The sequence below is a fragment of the Sparus aurata genome, chromosome 12 (genome assembly GCF_900880675.1).
Source record: "Sparus aurata chromosome 12, fSpaAur1.1, whole genome shotgun sequence".
NCBI lineage: Eukaryota > Metazoa > Chordata > Actinopteri > Spariformes > Sparidae > Sparus > Sparus aurata.
In genome coordinates this window covers 25,906,743-25,927,191 of record NC_044198.1, presented here as the reverse complement: position 1 = coordinate 25,927,191, position 20,449 = coordinate 25,906,743, and the positions used below count along the sequence as shown (strand labels likewise).

The window sequence follows — 20,449 nt, the reverse complement described above, 5'->3', positions numbered from 1 at the left end:
AAAACTTTTGGGTAATCTTCTTCTTCTTGTCTGTTTTATATAAAAACCTGAATTAAAGATCAATATGCAACTTGTTTAATCTTTCTTTTTCTTGAAATGGAGAGAATAAACCATCAGGCAGAGACAGACAAACACGTCCTTGTGGGGTTTTTTCCAGCGCTCTTCTCACTTGTTTAAAGAACGCAAGACTCCGTCAGAAAAAGGTGGTGTTAGCGCGTTACCTGTAAGTTTGGTGATGAAATGACTGTTTGTGGTGAATACGTGGATCTCTTATAGTGACAAACCCACAGAGAATTACTAAGAACACGTCTCTGACAAGCTTTCGGTCTATCACTTCCTTTGTTTGGTTTTCCGTCCCGACCACCTACTTCACTATCACTGCTCTCGTAGTGACCTGCTTTGGCACTTCCTCTCACAGAAACATCAACATCAAGTACTGACTCGTCTTTATACTACACTGTCTATAATAAATCTCTTGCTACAGTCCAAACTTTGAGATTTTGCATTTCTAAATGTGTAATTAAACTTTCAACGTGGGGCTAAACTGATTTAACTGCAACAGAATTAACACAGTCCATATATATGTAGTGTTTCCTGGAGATGACATCATTGCAGAGTTTCAAGCTTGCATTATATGTGATTCTTCTTCAGTGGTACAGAAGTTGTGTTTGTGTTTCCAGCTTTAAATCTTTAAAACTGTCAAATCTAAAATAAAATGGTTCTACTTCTCTCAAATGGTTTCACTAGGGCTGCACAAAAAATTGTTAAAAAAATCGCGATCTCGATTCACACATACACGTGATCTTATTTCTACACATAGCGATTCTGGAGCATTTTATATCTCGAGCTGAATCACAAACAAATGCTCCTATTTTCCTCCCGGATTTTTCGAAGCGCCCCCAAATGCAGCACTGCCGCTGCCTCCTCCCTCAACCTGTGGTAAAGCATCTTTACAACACGGGATTCAGCGGAGGAAGCCCGCCTGCAGTTGAGTGTTTGGAAGGAGTGAGTGAGAGGCCGTTTTTAGACGGGGCAGCAAGCCGCCAATCTGCCCGTCTTTTTGGCAGCTAGGTCCACGGTTTTAGACAGAGGGCGGCAAATTGAGAGTCTGTTTAGGTCCGCCGATTTGCCGCCTCGGAGGGTACACTTATTTCCACCTCGCCTGCTAGTTGAGCAACTGGACAGCCGCTGAGATCCGGGAGATGCTAGTTTCTCCTGGATCTCTAGCGGTTTCGTTGTGTTAGCTTGTTGTTGTAGCGCAAGCTAGAAACGGTTGCTACTTTCAAAGTAAAAGCCCCCCGCTAAGAACCCAGTTCTAAACTACAATGGGGTGCAATGTAAAGCTCTTATTTTGAAGACAAATTTGTTGTCAACTGTTCCCAGCCCAACTTCGGGCTTCATGTCACGTCACATGTTTACTCGATGAATATTACGCCTCCGTTTTAGAAAGCCGATCAAAGCAGCTATCACATATCACCTAGCCAAAGATACGGCCCCAATAAACACTGTACAACATGAGGGATTAAAGGATTCCCTCTCATCTTGGAGACAAATTATTGTATTTTTTTCTTTTGTAAAAGTCATTTCTCATCCAATGATAGAACTTGAACAAAACAAAAAAAACATTGCTTTATGCCTCTGCCATACTACAATGTTTTTTTACTCATCAGTGCAATAAACATTTTGTGAAAAAATCGTGCCAGAGAATCGTGATCTTAATTCTAAGCAAAAAAAATCGTGATTCACATTTTTTCCAGAATCGTGCAGCCCTAGGTTTCACACATAAAAAATAAAAATTAAATTCTCTTTTTTTTTTTTTTTAAATTCTCCTTAATTTTTTTTTACTCTGTTTCGCACATGGAAAAAGTAGATGTCTTGAGAAAAAAACTTCTTCAAAAAGGAAAAATTCTGCTGAAAAACAACAAAGAAAAAAATAAAATTTTCTTTTTCATTCCATTTGAAAGAAAAATATCCTGAATTTCCACTCTATTTCGCACATGTAAAAAAATTCTCTTAACATGACAAAAGATTACTCTAGAAAAACATTTCTCTAGAAAAAGAATATTTCACAGCTTCAAGAAAGAAAAATTCCTCTGAAAAACAAAAGAAATCTCCAACTAGTTGCTTTTTCATTCTGTCTCACATAGAAAAAAAAATCTCCTGACTTTTTTTCCATTCGATTTCACAAATAGGGAAAGAATTCTCCTGAAAAACAAAATAAAATAATTTCTCTTGAAATAAAAAAAATTCTGCAAAAAAAAAAGTTTTCTTTTCTACTTTATTTCGCACATGAAAGAAAAATTCTCTTCAAATGTATTTCACTTAAATTTCACAGAAAAAAAATATCCTGAAAAACAAAAAAATGGAATGAGATGGAAAAAAAAATATTCTCTAGAATTTTTTTCCATTCAGTTTCTCAAAAGGGGAAAAATGATCCTGAAAACAAAACAATCTCCAGTTTTTTTCTTTTTCATTCCATTTCACACATGGAAAAAGGTTTTACAGATGAAAAAAATGCGATCCTGAATTTTGGAGAAAAAAATTTATTCTCTTGAAGAGATAAATATTGTAACATTTCCAATAGGGCTGGGCGATTAATTGAATTTCAATTTCAATTTCGATTTTGGCTTCCCTCGATCATAAAAACAAGATAATTGTAATAAAACGATCATTCTGCCGCACGCTGTGTCTTGTGTGGTAAATGCAGCGAACCCTTCATCTCCACCTGTGCACTCCACCCCCGCCTGAAAATGTTCGCTTTCAGCCACGCCGGTGCGTGTTTTGAAAAAACGTGTAGAAGAAGACGGTAGAAGATGGCAGAAATGCAGCCTTTGGTCGGGAAGAAAGGTAAAGCGAATTATGTGGTGTGAAAACACTTTGGTTTCGAGGAGTCTGACTCGGAACAAAGGAAGATATTGTGCAAGATATGTCACGCGACCGTGTCTGCATCTCAAGGGAACACGACCAATTTATTTAACCATTAAAAAGTCCACACACAGTGTTATACATGACCAAGTAGTGAAGGAACAAAAAAACTCAAAAATGAAAACCTGCCACTGCCACACAGTCCTCAATTAAGGACACACTTTACAATGCCACCGCACATCCACCCAGCTCCCACAGGCATAAAGAAATAACGAATGCCGTCACATACATGATCGCCAAAGACATGTTCCCTATCAACACCGTTAGTGACCCGGGGTTCAATAAACTGATTAACACATTGGACAAGCGGTGTGTGTTACCATCACGTCACCATATCAGCAGAATTGCGCTGCCTGCCCTTTATGATGAATGTCGCGGACAAGTTGCAAGAGAAGTGTCAACAGCATTATATTTTGCCACCACAGTGGACCTATGGTCGAGCCGCACCGGGATAGTGTTTATTTTTTATTTTGACATATTATTTAATTCATTTTATTGATATATATTTCTCTTATTTATTTGCATTTTTCTTGTTTTTCAGTTCAAACTTATCATGTCAAAGTTCAATAAGTGCTTGTTCTCAAATCAATGAATAATCGTCTTTAATAATCGGGATTACAATATCCATCAAAATAATCGTGATTATAATTTTTGCCATAATCGAGCAGCCCTAATTTCCAATAGAAAAATCACATCTCCCACGTGTGAATATGAATGAATAAGAATGTTTGTGGCTGTTACAATCCACAGAGAGGTGTGAATATATTCATAATTTACAGGCCACGGGTTTCTAATCACTGCCATCTCCTCCAGCCTCATCAAAACAAAGGTCACAAATTCAATAAATGTAATTCAAAAAAAGATCAGAGATAAAAATCCTTTCCTGGAGCATGACATACTGAATCGATTCGTTTTTTAATCGACATAAAACCTGAATTTTATCGACTATAGCACCGCCATGTTTAACGGCAAACCCAGACTGAGTCAGTCACCACCCAGACAGCTATGAGCCAAATAGCAAGAACACTCAAAGCAGTGCCGACCGGGACAATACCGAATGAGAAAAGTAATTATTGGGTATCACAGGTACTTTTCTCCACACTATTTCTCAGTACCAGTCTGGTACTCCTCTCCTGCAGACAGATATTCATCCATCCTGGTTTGTGTCATTTTGTAGCTCACTGTTTGCCAATGAAAATATAGAATCGTGCGTGACATAATCTGATGAATACAGTTGAAATCTGGCTACTTCATACAAATGAGGAGCTTCCACTGTGACGTGCCGCTGCCGGAAACCCACAAAACAACCATAAACTGAGTTAAAATAAAGACAGTTTCAGCAACAGCTGAACTGAAGTGATCAGTGCTGGGAGGAGTCCAACATACGCTCCTGTGGACACGTACCAAGAGAAGTGTAACGTGTGCATGAGAGTTCAAATAGTGTCTGAGAACTATGTGGTGTGTTTGAACGGAAGAACTGAAGAGGAACAAAAGCTGCAACATACGCAATATATTCAGGCAACACTGACTCTCTCTTTGGACGATGACAAATGATCTTCAAAGAAGAAAACAAAAGCTTCCTCTCAGCTTGACTGCAAAATATGATGTGCCTCCCCACAATAAAAACCCAAGCTGGCCACACACACACACCAACCGTCAGATACTCAAACATATAAAATATTTGCATATCTACAAATGAACCTGGATCGCAGAAAAAAAAACACATGTTTGAGAAATGTAGGTCTTGCATGAGAGTGTGAGTGTGTTGGGAAGTTCATTTGAACAAAGTAAACGGAAGAACTGAAGAGGAACTACAGCGGCCTCCTGGGTGCCTGCAGTGAAGGAAACAGTCGTGTTTCCACTGCATGGTGCGGCTCAGCTCACCTTTTTCTGTTTTTTCATTAAGGATGGTGTCTTTTGGTTCGTAACAAGCCGTGATTCTTTTTTTGATAGTGCTGCAGCGCGGTTTAAGACATATCTTCAAGCAGGAAGCCCAGCTGCAGTGGAAATTCAAATCCCTGATGAGTCAAATCGAGTAGAGTCAGGCGGGCAGTATGCGTCCTAAATCCTTAATTTGAGTTGGGGATGAGACTCAATAGGATATATTAGAATAGCATAGAATAGATATTTATTGTCATTGTTTCGAAAACAACGAAACATAGAGAGCAACTCTTAGTTTGACAAATAAAGTAAAATAATCAACTCTTAAAAACTGGACAGCTCATGAACATACAACAGAAACAGGTACTGTTCAGGAGGAACTATCTAAAGGTGTCTGGAGAACCTGAATCAACTAGACCTTAAAGGTCAATTAAACATGTTTCCTCTTCTTAATACCCTTTTTCCCAGCTACTCGTCGTATGACTGTCTATAGTGTTCAGGGTTCTTCCAGGCATATAAAAATGATTTGATGTTTAAACGTTTGAATCTTAGAATTACATCAGCCCTTTAATCTTAAAGTGTGTCATTCCTCATACCCCAACCACTCTCAGGAATTCCCCACCTCTGCCTTCATTTACATATTTAAGAACAGAGGGAGAATCTGGAAGCTCCACTGCCACTTTATCTGACACATGTGGCGTCTGTTGAGATTGAGTAAATGTTGGCGAGAGTTGCCCGAGATGTCACGGTTCAACAAACCACCTCTCTGTGTTGAGAATCTGGAGGTGGGTGGGAAGTTCCTATGTGGGTCACACAACAAAACCACACAACACCACGTCACTTTAAAAAGTGTAAAAGAGCCACTAAATGTCAACTGCCTCAATGTTTTTAAACAGGTGGAGAAGGCGATTCTGGAGAAGGATGGTGGATTGTTGAGTGTCAAATACTTATACTTTGAGTCGATGTTCGGACTGAAATTCTAACCCAAAGCGTCAGTATGTGACAACCTGAGATTCAAAATATTAATTTCTACAAACAAAGAACTTGTTCACTTATCAAAAACTCATGCTATCCAGCCAAACATTGCTTTGTTAAAATCACAGACTCTGAAAAGTTTTTAGTCGATACAGTTGCGAGCTAATCAGTATGAATACAGGGTTCACACCTTAGAATAATCGACGAGGAAAGTGCGCTTGAATGACGTCACATTGCATCAGCAGCTGAGCATGGTTCAAATATTCTGCTTGGTATTGTTTTGGTTATTCCAAAACCCTGAAAGTCCAAAATATGTCCCACTTGACTGAAAATCCAACAGTACTGACCTGAAATGTCACTGCTCCACAGGTCCGTTGTTCTGAAAATACTCTTTCCCTTGAGTTTTTTTATGACTTTCTATCTTGTTCAAACAGCCCAGGTTGTTCCGTTGTAGTCAAAAAGGCGCCAAATGCAAAACGCCAGGGCAGGCAGGTTAAAAAACAAAGGGCGAGCTTTATTGACAGAGTCCAAAAACTTAGGCAACAGATGCCAAAAACCAAGACCAAAACTAAACCAAGTAAAAACCTGTAAAAAGGGAAGGCACGAGGTGCAAAACAGGCCTGGAGAGAAGCTATGAACTGCAGATGAACCGACAGAGAGTGAAAGGGAAAAAACACTGATTTAATATCACTGGGATCAAATAACGAGAAAAACACAGGTGGGATGGCCTCAAGGCAGGAAAAGGACAAAAACAGGAAGTATAAAACAAAACCGGACACATGGGGTGGAGTCCTTAAACATAATGACGGGAAATAACTTAATCGTAACCCAAAAGACAGAGTCCAGACTGCAACAAAAAACAAAACACTTGAAATGAAATCACATCCAAGTCACATTATGAAGGATTTCTACAGGTGAATCTCGGTCCGGAGTCAGTGGCATTGTAACCTCTGGCCTCACCTGGCAGCTCGAAGCTGATGAGGCACAAAGCACCATAACAAAAAACTTTCTGTCCAATTCTGAATGTTTGTGCATGTTTCTCTCTTCAGGATCCCCTGCACGCCTCGCTGCTGCAGCTCAAACATACTAACCACACTCAAAATGAATCATCGTCGATAAAATCCATGTTTGTTGACTACAAAGTACCAAAACAGAAAGCTTGACAAGCGGAGCAACAAAAAGATGGTGGAGTGAACAGTCTGACACATCCTCATACCAAAACTACTGAACAGGTCAGCAACCAGTGACTTCAATATGACATGTAAATATATAAACACCAGAAAACATTGTGGTTTGGGATAAAAATAAATACATTATTGATGTAACTTCAGTACCTAAGTTACGTTCTTCAGCTTTGTTATGTACCTGATGTAACATTTCAATGTTATTAAATAAAAATAACTCGTTATTGACTTTTGGTTTCACACTGGAAACAAACGACAGCCGTCCATCTCCAACCTCTTCTCACCACACTCATTAATTGCTACTGCAGCTGGAGATCACCGGCTAATGAGAAAAATAAATAAGCTGCTGTCACAGATGACGTATTTGGTTGTTATTGTGATTCTCTTGTCCTGTTATTGTGTCCTGTTTCAGAAAAATGAAAGAAAAATACACTGCTGAGACCCCTAACCCTAACCCTTTATATAAATATTAATTTAGCGTGTGTAACAAATATAAAACCCTAGTTTGGGTTCACATACATGCCGATAAAGCTGATGTAATGATTTCTGAATAATTGAAACAGGCTTTGCTCTTTTTAAAGTCTTCTCTACAAGTGGAAATTTGCTCTTCATATGTCGTGTTTTGTGGGTTTTTTTCAAGCGCAGTGAAAATCCGTGTGAACCCACAACAACTACAACTAGGAAGCTGCTGCTGCTGCTGCTGCTGCTGTTGCTGCTTATAAAGAGACGTGCTCACACTGAGTCAGCCAACAGGTGTAACAACAGTCGAGTGGAAGCGTCAGAGAGACCGGCAGGGAGAACAATCTTTCAAATTGAAACAGTTTACATCGAGACAATGAGTGCCTTCCATCTGTCTGACGCTTTAGACAGGTAAGTCTATGATGTTTACTTTCTGTACTTATATTAGTTTTTAAAATACAACTGAAAGAGTCTCTTCTTCACTAATCATTAGAAGTGTTGAGTGAAAAACGTGAGAAATTAGAAGGTACCGTATTTGTTTAGGAGAGCGGAGAGAAAGACAATCTGGGTTGAAGTAACTGATCTTTTCGGTCATTATGAGTGAAATGAAGAGTTCCTGAAAATAATTTTCAGAAAGCCCAACATGCTGAGTGTCTGCGTGAAACAGGAACAGCTCCGGTCTGTCTGGCCATGTTTCACTTCTCAGTCACAGCATCATGAACACGTGTTGGTGAACAAAACAGGTCAGAAAGAGCGAAGATTTTATAGTTGGGCTTCATAAACTTCACATACAACTAGATTTGAATGGATATTTCAACTTCCCTTAGCTGGACGCCTTCCATATTCTAATTATAAGAACGTTTAAAAAGGTTTTTGTAACGGAAAATGGACACAGACAACTTTTATCCCCTGGCGTTTACAAGTGGTATTATTGTTGGTGCCGCTGTTGAAAAGACAAACAGATCTCTTTCTGTTTTTCCCAAGAGTCACAACTTCTAACAACACAGAACCAAATGTGAGTTTATTTATTACTTTAGTCTATAACGGAGACGTACGAGCAGATAAAAGCGGCACCGGGCTGCTTCACTGTCCCGGGAGATTTCCTGTCCGGTGGCAGACCAAACAGCAAAGTGAAGTGAAGTTTAAAGGGAACCAATCTAAACACTGTCGGTGTCATTATTCTACAGCCAGTCAACGTTTACTTCATAAACATTAACATATTTATCTGTTTTGTATTTCAGCCCAACTGAAGTAGATGAAGAAGAATTTGAAACCCGCTGCCTCAGCTTGACGGTAAGATTAATGATTATTTATTAGAGGCAATTCGACCCATATTTCACTCTATATTCACATATTTTCATTTTAGAGATACTTTTCACTCTTATGTACATTTTGAGATGTCCTACTTGGATATTATAGAGAATATATACATATGTGCTTAAGTTAAGAATCTTTGTATTTATGCATACGATATATATTTAAGAGGGACGTCCTGAACACAGTTTTTGGCACCGATCTCAGTCTGAGTCCGACAAGATTGCTGGATCCAGTACTTATATTAACATATGTATCTGATACATTGAAATAACAAAATAACAGCTGTGTATTTGTATTCACCTGCGTCGAAAGTAGACGCGCTGATGTAATGATGACTTACAGTTTGTTGATTTAAGCTTCATAGCCAGGTGATGATGTAACTCAGCTCCGGGAGGACATGATGTGGGATTTCTGCTTTGTTTTTAGCACTGTGACATGCAGGATGTTCATGATAAGACCTTCAGACTTGAGGACGGACTGGACCTGGTGGTTACTCACAACCCGATGAGCTTGCAGTGTGTAGTTAACCTGATGCTGGCGGTGAACCGACTCAAGAAGTCCCTTCCTCGCTGTGGCAAGGGGCTCAGCGATGATGAGCTCTGCTGCGTGATCCTGGACAGCCTGGTGGAAGGTGGGTGACAACAGGACACAGCATTACATCAGTGTTTCACCCGATCAGATCAGAGGCTATAAAGAGTCGAGGTGAAATCAAAACTTCTGGATTCTGTTCCAGAAGTAAGAAAACCTCATTCAAAAGCCACTGACATTTGTAACTCCATTAAACCATCATGTGGCACGCAAAATGTGCAGGATTTGTTGACAAATAATTTCACAGCCTGCAGTTGTACATCGTCTTTTGTGTGCACGGGACATTGTGTGACTTTGAAACACAAAAAAACTTACTGATAAGTGATTACATAAACCGTCATTTCAGGTCAAGTTGGACCTTTTTACATATTGCAATTATAATCATGTTACAGCTCTGCGGTTATAGTCTGTGTTGCATGGAAAGTGAACATAAAAATATATTTTTTTATAACTCTCTCCAACTTCTGCCTCCACCTTTCCACAGATTCCATTGTGAAGACGAGTGAGAACTTCACCGTGGGAGAGAAAAGGAGTACGTTCCAACGTTTTGGCAGCGTGAATCTGTGCACTCTGTGTGACACTTCAAAGAAAGACGTCATCTGCGTATCAGAGGAAATGAAACTGCAGGCCATCACGCTGAAAGGAGGTCACTGCGAACGCAAAGGTAGGAGAGGCACAAGTCTGCAGCTGGAAAATACATTTACTCAAGTACTGTACTGCGGTACAATTTTGAGCTACTTGCACTTAACATCAGGATTTCTATTTTATGATACTTTAAATTGATACCGTGTGAAGTGAAGAAACTATTCTTACTGGTTTTCTAAGTCTGATCTAAATAGTTTTCTCGCCTGTTTTTGTGACGTGAGAACTGTTGGGAAAAAAGTTTAGCCAGTATCATCTTTCTCAAAGCTTAAGACTAATAAATGATCATTTGTGTTTTGTTGTTTTTTTCCCCACATTAGTGAATTTTAGACTGTCCAAGTACATCGACACCTGTCAGTCGGAGGGTCAGCCGGTCGTTCTGTCCATCACCAACAACTTGCACATTTCCTGCTCGATGAAAGACGGCCGACCTGTGTTGAATCTGGAGGTAGGCAGAAAATCTCTCTCTCGCCTTCTGACGTGATTTAAGGGGATGTTTTTTAAGACCTCCATTAAGATAATAACAAAATATTGTAAAATATTGATAACATGAAACTTGTATAGGTTGTTTTTTTCATCATAACTGATTTTTTTCTCATAATTTTGACTTTGAAGTACATGTAGAAAATCTAATTTTTGGCTTTTATCTCTTATTTTTTGTTAATATTTCAAACGTTTTCTCTATTTAGAACATTTATATCATACGTTTTGCTTTAGTGAATTAAGGTTTTGACTCACCATAAGCATTTTCTCTAACTTAATCCATTTTATTTTTCACTTTTACTGTCAGAAATGTGTTTCCACACATAACAAGGACTTAATCTTTGTCTATCTTTTGGCAGGAATGCAGTGAGGCGAAATTACAAACAATCAACAAAGATGACGACATGGACCGTTTCCTCTTCTACAGGACAGACAAGGGTCTCTCTCACATCACCTTTGAGTCGGTTAAATATCGCGGCTGGTTCATCAGCACCTGTGAGGGTGAAGAGCAGCCTGTGGAGATGTGTGAAGCGGACGCCACCAGACGTCTCACCAGTTTCAAATTAAACTAAAAACGTTTTGTATTCAGATTGAATGTCACCACAATGTGTGTAACTTAAGCTTTTATATTATGTTATGATGCTTTTTTTTTATTTTCATCTATCATTGAATCACTTTTCCTCTGTTTTTAACTCATAAGCTGTTTTAAAAAGTGAATTTCTCCAGTGGTGATGCAATTTATTCTGCATCACCACTAGATGGCGACATCGTCTGCAATGCTTTGCTGTGATAGAGATAACTAATAATTCAGGAACCCACTAAACCTTGTTTAACTTTATATAATTTCTACTCACTGCTAAAACATAGTTTATTTTCTTTGGCAGAGAAAGTCGTCACTTGATATTACTCCAAACTACTGATTAAATTATTTTCACCTATTCGTTATTGTAAATACAATTCAATTCATTTCTCTACTGTCTGTTTTTACAAGTGAGTTTTTGTGTGTTCTGTTTTGTTGCAGTGGAAAATAAACCTTTAAAATGAAATGAGTTTCATATTCTTGGTAAAACACTGTTGGTGTTTCAGGTTTGTTTGATGGCTGCGTCATGACGAGCACAGTGCAGCTTCAGATGACTGCATTCATATAACCATTCTAAGGTCATGACATTGTAATGGAAAGGGGAAAATATAAGATAAAAATAATAAATCAAATACAAAACAGCCTTTTTGAACCTGGATGAATCTGATGAGTGATCTGTGAGTTGTTAACACAGATCTTTTAACTCAAGTCAGCAATCCAAGCTCATAATATATGGCTTCAGAGATTGTTAATTTGACCTGTCTTAGATGTTTCAGGGGGTAAAGAGAGCTGAATACAGTGCAGGTGTGTGCTTCAAGTGGACTGTAGTTATAGTGGATGATAAATCAAATCCATTAAACCAACTCAAAGGGCATTTACCGCACAATTAGGCATAAGATGATGTGAAAATTCCTGATTACCCTGTCCAATATTATTCCAATGATCACTTGAAACTGTTTCAATTGCACCGAAAATCTCCTGGAGTCACTTCAATGCTTGTTTGTAAGGTGTTAGAAACTACAAAATTCAGATGTGTCAGCCGAAAATTTTTTGCAGCGATTCCATAAATGTGGTTATCAAACACTTGTGAGAAACATATATAATGGAGGGAGGATATTTTACAGATTTGCAAAAACCTAAAGGTTTTGGTTCATCAGGTGATATTGACAACATAGCTGCTGTTATCGATACATCTGTAACAGGCCAATAGTGGCAGATAATATCGGCCAACCTATATGCCGGTGGGACTATACATCTTTTAGTGAAATCTAATCAATCAAAGAATATTTGTAAATTCATCATAATCATCTCACAATTCAATTCATTTCTCTACAGTCTGTAGGCCCACATCATGCTGTACATACAGGCACATATGAAAGCTTACTGCTGCAGATGAGTTAAATAACAGCCTTGACTTCTATTCAAGGAAATACGGTAAACTACCACAACCACATAGAGACTATTAAAAACAAAAGAAATACAAAATCTATATCTATATCTCTACATCAGCTAACACTGCCCTGTCACATTCCTCATGACTCATAACTGAGCACAAATGCTAGCAAACATTTAACGTTGGCTAACGTTAATATGACAGTTGGTAACTGACACAGCTAGCTATTCAGCCAACACTGGAGGGCGCTAACGACCAGGCTAATATTAAGGCTTACGTTAGCTTCATCCATCAACCTGTAAGCATTTTATACAAATCTAATTTAGAAACTATAAAGGTAAAAAAGTTAACTTTATTAACTTACTAGCCGTTAAACAGGGGCGTACACAGGAGGACGACGACACTGACAGCACCGGCTAACGGTCAGCTAAAGTCAAGGTAACGGAATGGTACGGTCCAGATTGGGGGTGTCTGAAATCGTATGAGAAGATTCTTCCAGGCGTAAAAATGAGAAGTATAGATTATAATACTTTAAGATTACAGATAAAGGGTTAATTAAGCGTTCCAGGTGGAATATAATGTTGTTTTTATCTCTTGTGTGGTAGTCAAAGTCGTAATTAGTGGGGAGACCCCCCTCCAGTTGCCTTTATTTGAACCCTGCTAGAAGGTAGTCTTTGGGAAAACTTTGAGAAATTTGTTGAAAAGGGAAAATTATCATCATTATCGTATTATCATTATCATTATTATCCTGTTAAAGAACATAAATTCTGTTTTGTTTTGTTTTGTTTTTTTCTCAACTTTTTATGAGGTGAGCAAGGTGCACCACCTCACCTGGCCAGTAGCAAATACTAAATTAGGATTAAACTGATTTACCTTTCCATGATGTTTAAATGAGATAAGATTAACATTTTATAGTGAACATTTGCACAGTTGCTGTATATCCTGCCGGCTTGAGATGTCAAATAATCTCATGAAATTATCAGATTAAAAAAAAAATACTAATCCCAATCTGCAGCTGACAGACAGGAAGTCTGTTATTAACCTCAGCAAACATCAGGTGACAATACATGATGGAATGTATTATGTTTTTTAAAATATGTTAATACCCTACAATTGTGTGGATTAGCAGCGTGATGGTCACAGCTGCAGATAATATATAATACATGAGTATTATCATGTCCCCTCATTCTCACATCCGTACTTTGATTGTTTTGTCATATTCACTTAGTTCAATACAAAAAAAACCTCATTCAGCATTCCTCACATTGGTCTTTCTGGAAAAACTAAATCAAGAATATTTCCTGTAAATTAACTCCATGACGTCAGGTTCTCACAGATTTTGAAATATTTGTGTCTTTAACTGCTTGAAACATTCTCAGTATCACATTGATGTCTATATGTGACACACTAATGCAAACAAGATCATCGATTAGCTTTAGTCCATGAGTAGATGCACACATCCTCCTGTATGGTGATACTTCTGGTAGGTGTAGTTCAGTATTTTGTCTTCTGTTCTGTCTTGTTGACCTATTTTCAATAAGCCAAGCTCCACATATTCTCATTTTTTCAAGGGTGAATAAAAACCATTTTTGACAGCGGTGTCCTCACAGCTGCACATAACAGAGTTCACTTCTGTCTGCGACCAGTTGTGAAATATTTTACTGATAAACGGTAAAACCAAAACGGTTTCTGCTTGTGACACACATCATTTGAAGCTTCGCCTTATTTATCGTCAGTGCATTCCAGCCTGTAATCAGAATTTCCCAGCACTCACCAAATTAAATGTCAATCTGTCCGTACACTTCACAATAAGAGACTTAAATAAACTCAGCCAATCAGAGGCAATTCAGAGGAGGTCGACGTCTTCTCATTGGTACAGCCCGCACGGGTTTGCATGGCGACACCTTGGGCTGTTTCTTGACTGACTACACACCAATGAGAGATGCTGAGCTCCGCTCCAGAGCTCTGCTCTACATCGTGTGTGCGTAACACAGATTATGGACTGATGTGCATTTAACTTTAAAGAGGCAAAGTGGTGCAGGCAGGCTGAAGAGGTCAAGAGCTGGGGAGAAAATAATATCAGAGCACGCACATGCAGTGGTGTTTCATCCTTTATTGTCACATTCTCACTGCTGCTGATGTACATATACACACTATCATTATCTGAGGATCACCTCTCAACACGTTTTAAGGGAAATCTAAAGTAATTAGTTCAGTTTTTCTGCATCTGAAGGTTTATTATAAATGTCAGTTTCCCACAAAATAATTTATAGACGTGCAGATTTTTCACAACCCTTCCTCCAGCTACAGCGATTGCCTAAGAAGTCACGTGTCAGTGTGTGTGTGTGTGTGTGTGTATGTGTGTGTGAGCGAAAACTAGAATATTAATGTTAATGTGTGCACGTATACATTGATACAGTGCATGCATCACCTTGCATGTAATGTAAAACATAAGCAACACTGTTGATCTCGTGTCTGCAGTCACACAAAACAAAAACTTGAATCCCCCAAAACTGTCTCACTGAACTGCACACACACGCAAACACAAACACACACACACACACACTCACACGTGCAGGAGTGCATGAACCTATTGTGTGTGTATGTGTGTGTGTGTGTGTGTGCCTGTTATTGTGTGTGTGTCTCCCTCTGCCATCCACATTCCCGGCACATGGCAACAGAAGCTAAATATAGCCCCAGCAGCCCGGCTTCACAGCGGGATCATGCTTCCTCTCGCTAACGTAGGATCTTTCCCCCGTCGCTGTCCCTGTTCCTCTGCTTCCTACAAACACGAGTACCTCTCGTGCAACTCTCTCTCTCTCTCTTCCTCCTTTCATTTCTCACTCCTCACATCCCTCCATCAACCCCCCTCTCTCCGGTTACTCTACTTCTGTCTCCAGGCACCTTTTCCCCTCTCTGGATTTCAGCTGTTCTCATACACTGGGCTTCTGCCACCTGATGGAAAACTCACACATCTTTGTATCCGTGCAGATAAATCACTTTAATCCACCTTTTGCATGTGAGGGCATGTAACTATAAGTACAAATACGAGTACTGCACTTGAGTATTTCCATTTTAAGCTGCTTTATACTTCTGCTCCACTGCAGAGGACGGGTGGTGAGGGGGCTGCAGCAGCACCACCTGAAACAAGACATTATATAAAAAACGTTCATCATCAACATCACATGAAATCTTCAGTCTTCAGCAGTCAAGTGTGTGAAATACACTGCAGATTGGAGTCTCTGTTGACAGCGACAAACTGGCAGATCCGTGTTACAGTATGTGTGCTCCGAGTGTAGTTTTCTAAATCAACACACAACCATCTTGTTTTTGGCTGCGTGCTAACGCTTTTAGCTGAGCGGCATCGGTGAAGATTTCTGCTTAGAAAAGGTTTCAATAATATCTACTCAAAACAAGTTGCGTGGCTTTTTTCACATTGTAAGACAAGGATCCAGCTACTTTAGTTGTTTAGATAAGAAATGTTTTGTGGACCATGAAACATCACCATGACTGTCCATCAGTAGATGAAGTCAAAATGTTCGCATTGAGGTGAACTGTTCCTTTAAGTCTGAACTCACCTGAGCACATCTTCCAGTGTTGGTTCGTCATAATCTTGTTATGTTTTGTGGCGCTTATCTTTGTGTTGTGTGATATCTGACTAATTCACCAAATTGCTGCCCCCAACTGGCCAAAAAGATCCATTTCAGTTTAGCTTTAGTTCAATAATTACATGAAAACATCCCTTATAATAATCCAGTAGATATAATCCATATATAACACAAAGGAAGTGGGTCATTTTACAGTACCTTCACCTTTGATACTCTAAACACAGCATTTTTTTCTTACATTGTTTTTCTTTTACTTTAATGATCTGCACACACACACACACACATGCACACACACACACACACACATATTTATAGCAGTCAGTGGGGCTGGCCCGTCTGATCCTAGCAGGATAGTAATGGACTGCTGCGAGCATGTGGTATAATCCTGGCTTGATTTGGCACACCGCCTACTGAGGTATTACATTGCTCACAGGCTGCATTAGTCCCACTGTTCACATGTGCATGCTTGCACACATTACTGGTGCCCGGGAGGTGAGAGTATGATGAAAGTGATGATGGAGGGGGGGGGTCATCGGGGACAGGGAGATCTCCAGCGTGGAGACGAACGCATTTACATAGTGGGACTATTCAGGGCGACTAACGAACATTTAAATGCTAATTATCAGGATATTATGTGTTTAAAGCAGCCGTTGAAGCCTCCATCAGTGGACAGAGACGCTCTTTATTGACCGACTCATCGTGAGTCGAGACATCCGCAGCTGTTAAAAGTACTCAAGTACATGTTTGATGTAATTTTACTCAAAGTAGGACAACCTGTGATAAACTTGTAGTTCATCTACCTCCACATTTGCATGGTGGTTCAACTAGTTACAGATATAATATGAAGGAATTCTGCATTAAAATGTCTAAAAACAACCAGAACTTTGTTTATATTTTGTTGAGTTGTGTTCAATGTTCAAACCAGAGAAATCCACAAGTTTCCTCAGAGTAACGATGCGTTAAGTCTCCGTTGGGTTTAGGAAAAACATACGTTATTAGATAATGATGTAACTTTATTAAGGTACATGAAGTAACTTCACTGTGTTAGTAATTTAATTCCTTTGCCTGAACTCCTCCTTTGCTGCTGTAGTAATAACTATGACCACTAGAGGCCGCCGCCTAACAAGAAGCTCTCACATTAATCGAGTCAGGAGGACGACTCCTTTGCACGCTTTAGTTTATTTCTCACACTCCTCCTCACACATATTTCCTGTCATTATCTGGGGCTGTCCATTTATTTCAAAGTCTCCACGTAGACTCAAAGCACCAAAGACTTTCTGACAAGTCTCATTATCCAACATCACCTGCAGTCATAAACGCTGTCTTCACATCACACTCGTCTCCCCTGATTGAAGAAGCTCCTGAGGGTAGCACTGTTGTAATTCTTCCAGTAAGAAGCAATTAAAGGCTTGACAAGCTGGTTTCCATCGAGCTTCACCAGGAGTGTCTGAACTTGACCTGAGTGTTTCCTTTTTGCGCTTCTTCATGCTTCTATCACATCATATTTGAGAGGGAAATATTGTCCTGTAGCCTACATTGTAATGTGTTTTTACCACACAAGTAACTTTTCTATTTGGCTGAATGAACACATCTCTGATGTCAATAAAAACTGAGCTTCTGTTTTGGATTGGATCACATGTGCGCCTAATAAAATGGCCAACTGAATGATAACAGCTTTATTTTATGGCACCTATGGAGCAATATAATCATTGATTGCATCATATTGTGTTCATCCAGAGAGAATCTGCACAGCGTATCACAGCACTGACAGACACACACGAATGAATGCTAATGTGTGAATGTGCAAAAATAGATTTGAATAATTTAAATTGGGCTGTGTACAAAAACTCTTGATTGCATAACACATTTTGCAAATGAGAGAAAGTGGAAAACCAACAGAGCTACACTGTTCTACATGTGACAGATGCAACACTCGGATGCTGGAAACAAAAACCATATAAAGCTGTTTTGGCTCACAGTTATCTGGCAGACGCAGAACAACATTAGCATCCGAATGAAGACGTGTTTCTGTCCACCTGATGAATGTGAGTCCAACATTTTATCTCTGATTTGTTCTTCGCCAACTCCTGATAAAAATATGAGGCTCTTGAGCCGTTAAGAGTTACACCAGGCTCTGTGTTTGTGTGTCGTTTGGTACTGATCAGGTAGTGAACAGTGGGTTCAGGTATAAACACCTGCTGGACAGAAGGTGGATGAGAGCAGTGATATTGAACCATTTCTATATATTAGCATCTGAAATACTATTTTCAATTTCTATACTATCTTCAGCTGTATGTTTAAAAGTTTGTCCGAAATCCACCACAAAGGTTACAAAGATTCCAGACCAATAAAAACAGTCTGTACGTAGGCACAGCAGTGCTTTGAGCTAAAGGCTAACATCGGTATGCTAACATGACTCTAGGTGTGTCTTTAATTTCGTCTCCTACGTGGGATGGACTAAGAGACGAGGAAAAGACGCAAGTGAGGGAAACATGGATGCAATTTATGTGAAATGGGATGTACCCAATGTTTATGTTCCCAAGATTAGTTGAGCAAGTTAGCATGCTATCAGCTTATAATGCTTAACACAAACTAAAACTGGGGCTGATGGGAATGAGTTTGAATTTGTTTGGGATAAAATTGGCCACTGGACACATTTGAATTTGACCTGAAGACTCCCAGAAGATCACCAAGGATGTTTCTGGTTCATCCTGAGGGGGACAAGAATGTCTCAACCAAATTTTATGGCGATCCATCCAATAGTTATTGAGACATATTATTAAAATCAACAAATGTGAACCTCACAGTGGCAGTGAAGATAAAGACAGGGGCTCGCCAAAGTCATCAGGCTTCATCCTCAGGGTACCACGCACGTCTGAACCAAACTTCATCTCAACCCATGAGATATTTGTTGCCTGAATTATATTTTAAGTTCTTGAACATCTATAAAAAGTTTGTACACTTAAGCTTACTGAACACTGGTTTCAGCTCCTCATTGTAAACCACAGGAATACCATCACAAAGATCTTTAAACAGGATTGTTATATTTATATATTTTAGACTGGCTGTGCAAATATTTTGGACCTCTAACAAAAGACTGAAACAACTATGTTGTCCGTCCAAACGCTTTGTGAATTCACTGTGAGTCACTTCACTGGTACATACTTCACCTCGTACTCACAGAGACCACATCCGTCAATACTGAGCTGCAAAGTCCTTTTTTTTATATTTAGGATCTGTTTTCATGCTGTTTTCGGCGGATGGAGGATTTGTTCTGTTCGGCTGCAGCAGTGTGCCGTCAGCTCTCATTAAGGACCAGCGAGGAGCCGGCCTCTCACCTCCAGAGCCGGGGGAATGGAGTTGTCTTGTAACGTGCATCTCTACAGGCGGTGCGTCTGCTTGGATATGCACAGAGGGCCTCATTAATGGAAGTGCTAGCTGAGTGCCTCTTCGAGCATGTTCGGCAGCGATTTAATTTCCAGGAACATGACATGATTGTTCTTTTAAGACCTGATCTCGTGTCTTTTATTAGCTCCTTTTGTCTTGTCTCGGTCAAACAAACAGGACATGATTGCCTTTTTTTTTTCCCCCAACTCTTGTTCATTTTTGGTTTTCATTAATAAGATACATGATTATTCTTTCAGAGTCTGCCTGGGTTGTTGGAGCGGTTGAATCCAGTTGTCTGTCAGCGGAGGAAAATCATCAGGTTGCCAACTTTCCATGGCGCCTCAACAACGAAGCTGTCGGATTCAGACAGCCACCAAATCTGACTGCAGATAAACAACTGTTCACGGCTGCGACATCTCAGGGAGGAAATCATTCTGTGCTGAGGAACAATGGGTTAAATTTGCACCCCGATTAATGAGTTTTACTTCAAATGTGTCGTACTTTAATAAAGAGGTTTTCAAACTGTGAGGTAGAGTTGAATCCTGAATCGTGAGTCATGACTCTGGACACGCTGACATGATGCACATATTTTTAGATCCATACTTCCACAGCCTGAGGATATCATCTCTGGTGTCTTTCACAAGTAACATCCACTCCTTATAACTGCAGAATCTGCCTGAGAATCATCAGGTTTTTAGGTTTCCTTCAGTATCAAAATAATCCAGTGATAGATTTCAGTACAAACAGGAGCTGTTAATACAATGGTGCCAAATTGGCGAACATCCTCCATCGCCACCTGTGATTATCTTGTACAATACACGGCCTGTGTGACTTATTAATGAGTCTAACAAGAATAAAACAGAGGGAAGATCTCTGTGTTCCACCAACCCTTGTGAAGATTTCATTAAAATGTACTTTTGGCTGGTCGACCGATGTGAAAATTGGTGGTTATGTAGTCCAAAGACGGCTTATTACTGTGCGCTACGTCTAACTTGTGAAATAACGGTGTGTTCTGGGGCAGCACGGC

The 20,449-nt window shown here is 39.5% G+C and overlaps 1 protein-coding gene and 2 long non-coding RNA genes across 3 annotated transcripts in view; 2 read left to right on the top strand and 1 right to left on the bottom strand.

Annotated features, from left to right (window-relative positions):
* Positions 1-12,852, bottom strand: part of LOC115592468 (uncharacterized) — a 28,152-nt gene extending 15,300 nt beyond the window's left edge. The window contains exons 1-2 of the long non-coding RNA XR_003986173.1: positions 12,792-12,852; positions 9,270-9,362 (exon numbers count right to left, since the gene is read on the bottom strand). This is a non-coding gene — a long non-coding RNA (uncharacterized LOC115592468). The remainder of the gene's footprint in view (positions 1-9,269; positions 9,363-12,791) is intronic.
* On the top strand, positions 7,700-11,474 carry il1b (interleukin 1, beta). Its single transcript, XM_030435228.1, has 6 exons — positions 7,700-7,835; positions 8,666-8,717; positions 9,168-9,372; positions 9,814-9,993; positions 10,292-10,419; positions 10,814-11,474. Exons 1-6 carry the CDS (start codon positions 7,801-7,803, stop codon positions 11,024-11,026), a joined length of 813 nt encoding a protein of 270 aa, XP_030291088.1. The 5' UTR covers positions 7,700-7,800; the 3' UTR covers positions 11,027-11,474.
* Positions 12,853-17,926: 5,074 nt separating the features above from the next.
* On the top strand, positions 17,927-19,950 carry LOC115593347 (uncharacterized). Its single transcript, XR_003986295.1, has 3 exons — positions 17,927-18,080; positions 19,269-19,424; positions 19,680-19,950. It is a non-coding gene; the product is annotated as an uncharacterized LOC115593347 (long non-coding RNA).
* The last annotated feature ends 499 nt before the right edge of the window (positions 19,951-20,449 follow it).

Bases quoted from the DNA above. Each gene is read 5' to 3' on its own strand.
- il1b (XM_030435228.1), top strand. From the start codon at position 7,801: ATGAGTGCCTTCCATCTGTCTGACGCTTTAGACAG. The intron at 9,373-9,813 runs GTGGGTGACAAC...ACCTTTCCACAG, and splicing joins CCTGGACAGCCTGGTGGAAG to ATTCCATTGTGAAGACGAGT. The intron at 10,420-10,813 runs GTAGGCAGAAAA...ATCTTTTGGCAG, and splicing joins GACCTGTGTTGAATCTGGAG to GAATGCAGTGAGGCGAAATT.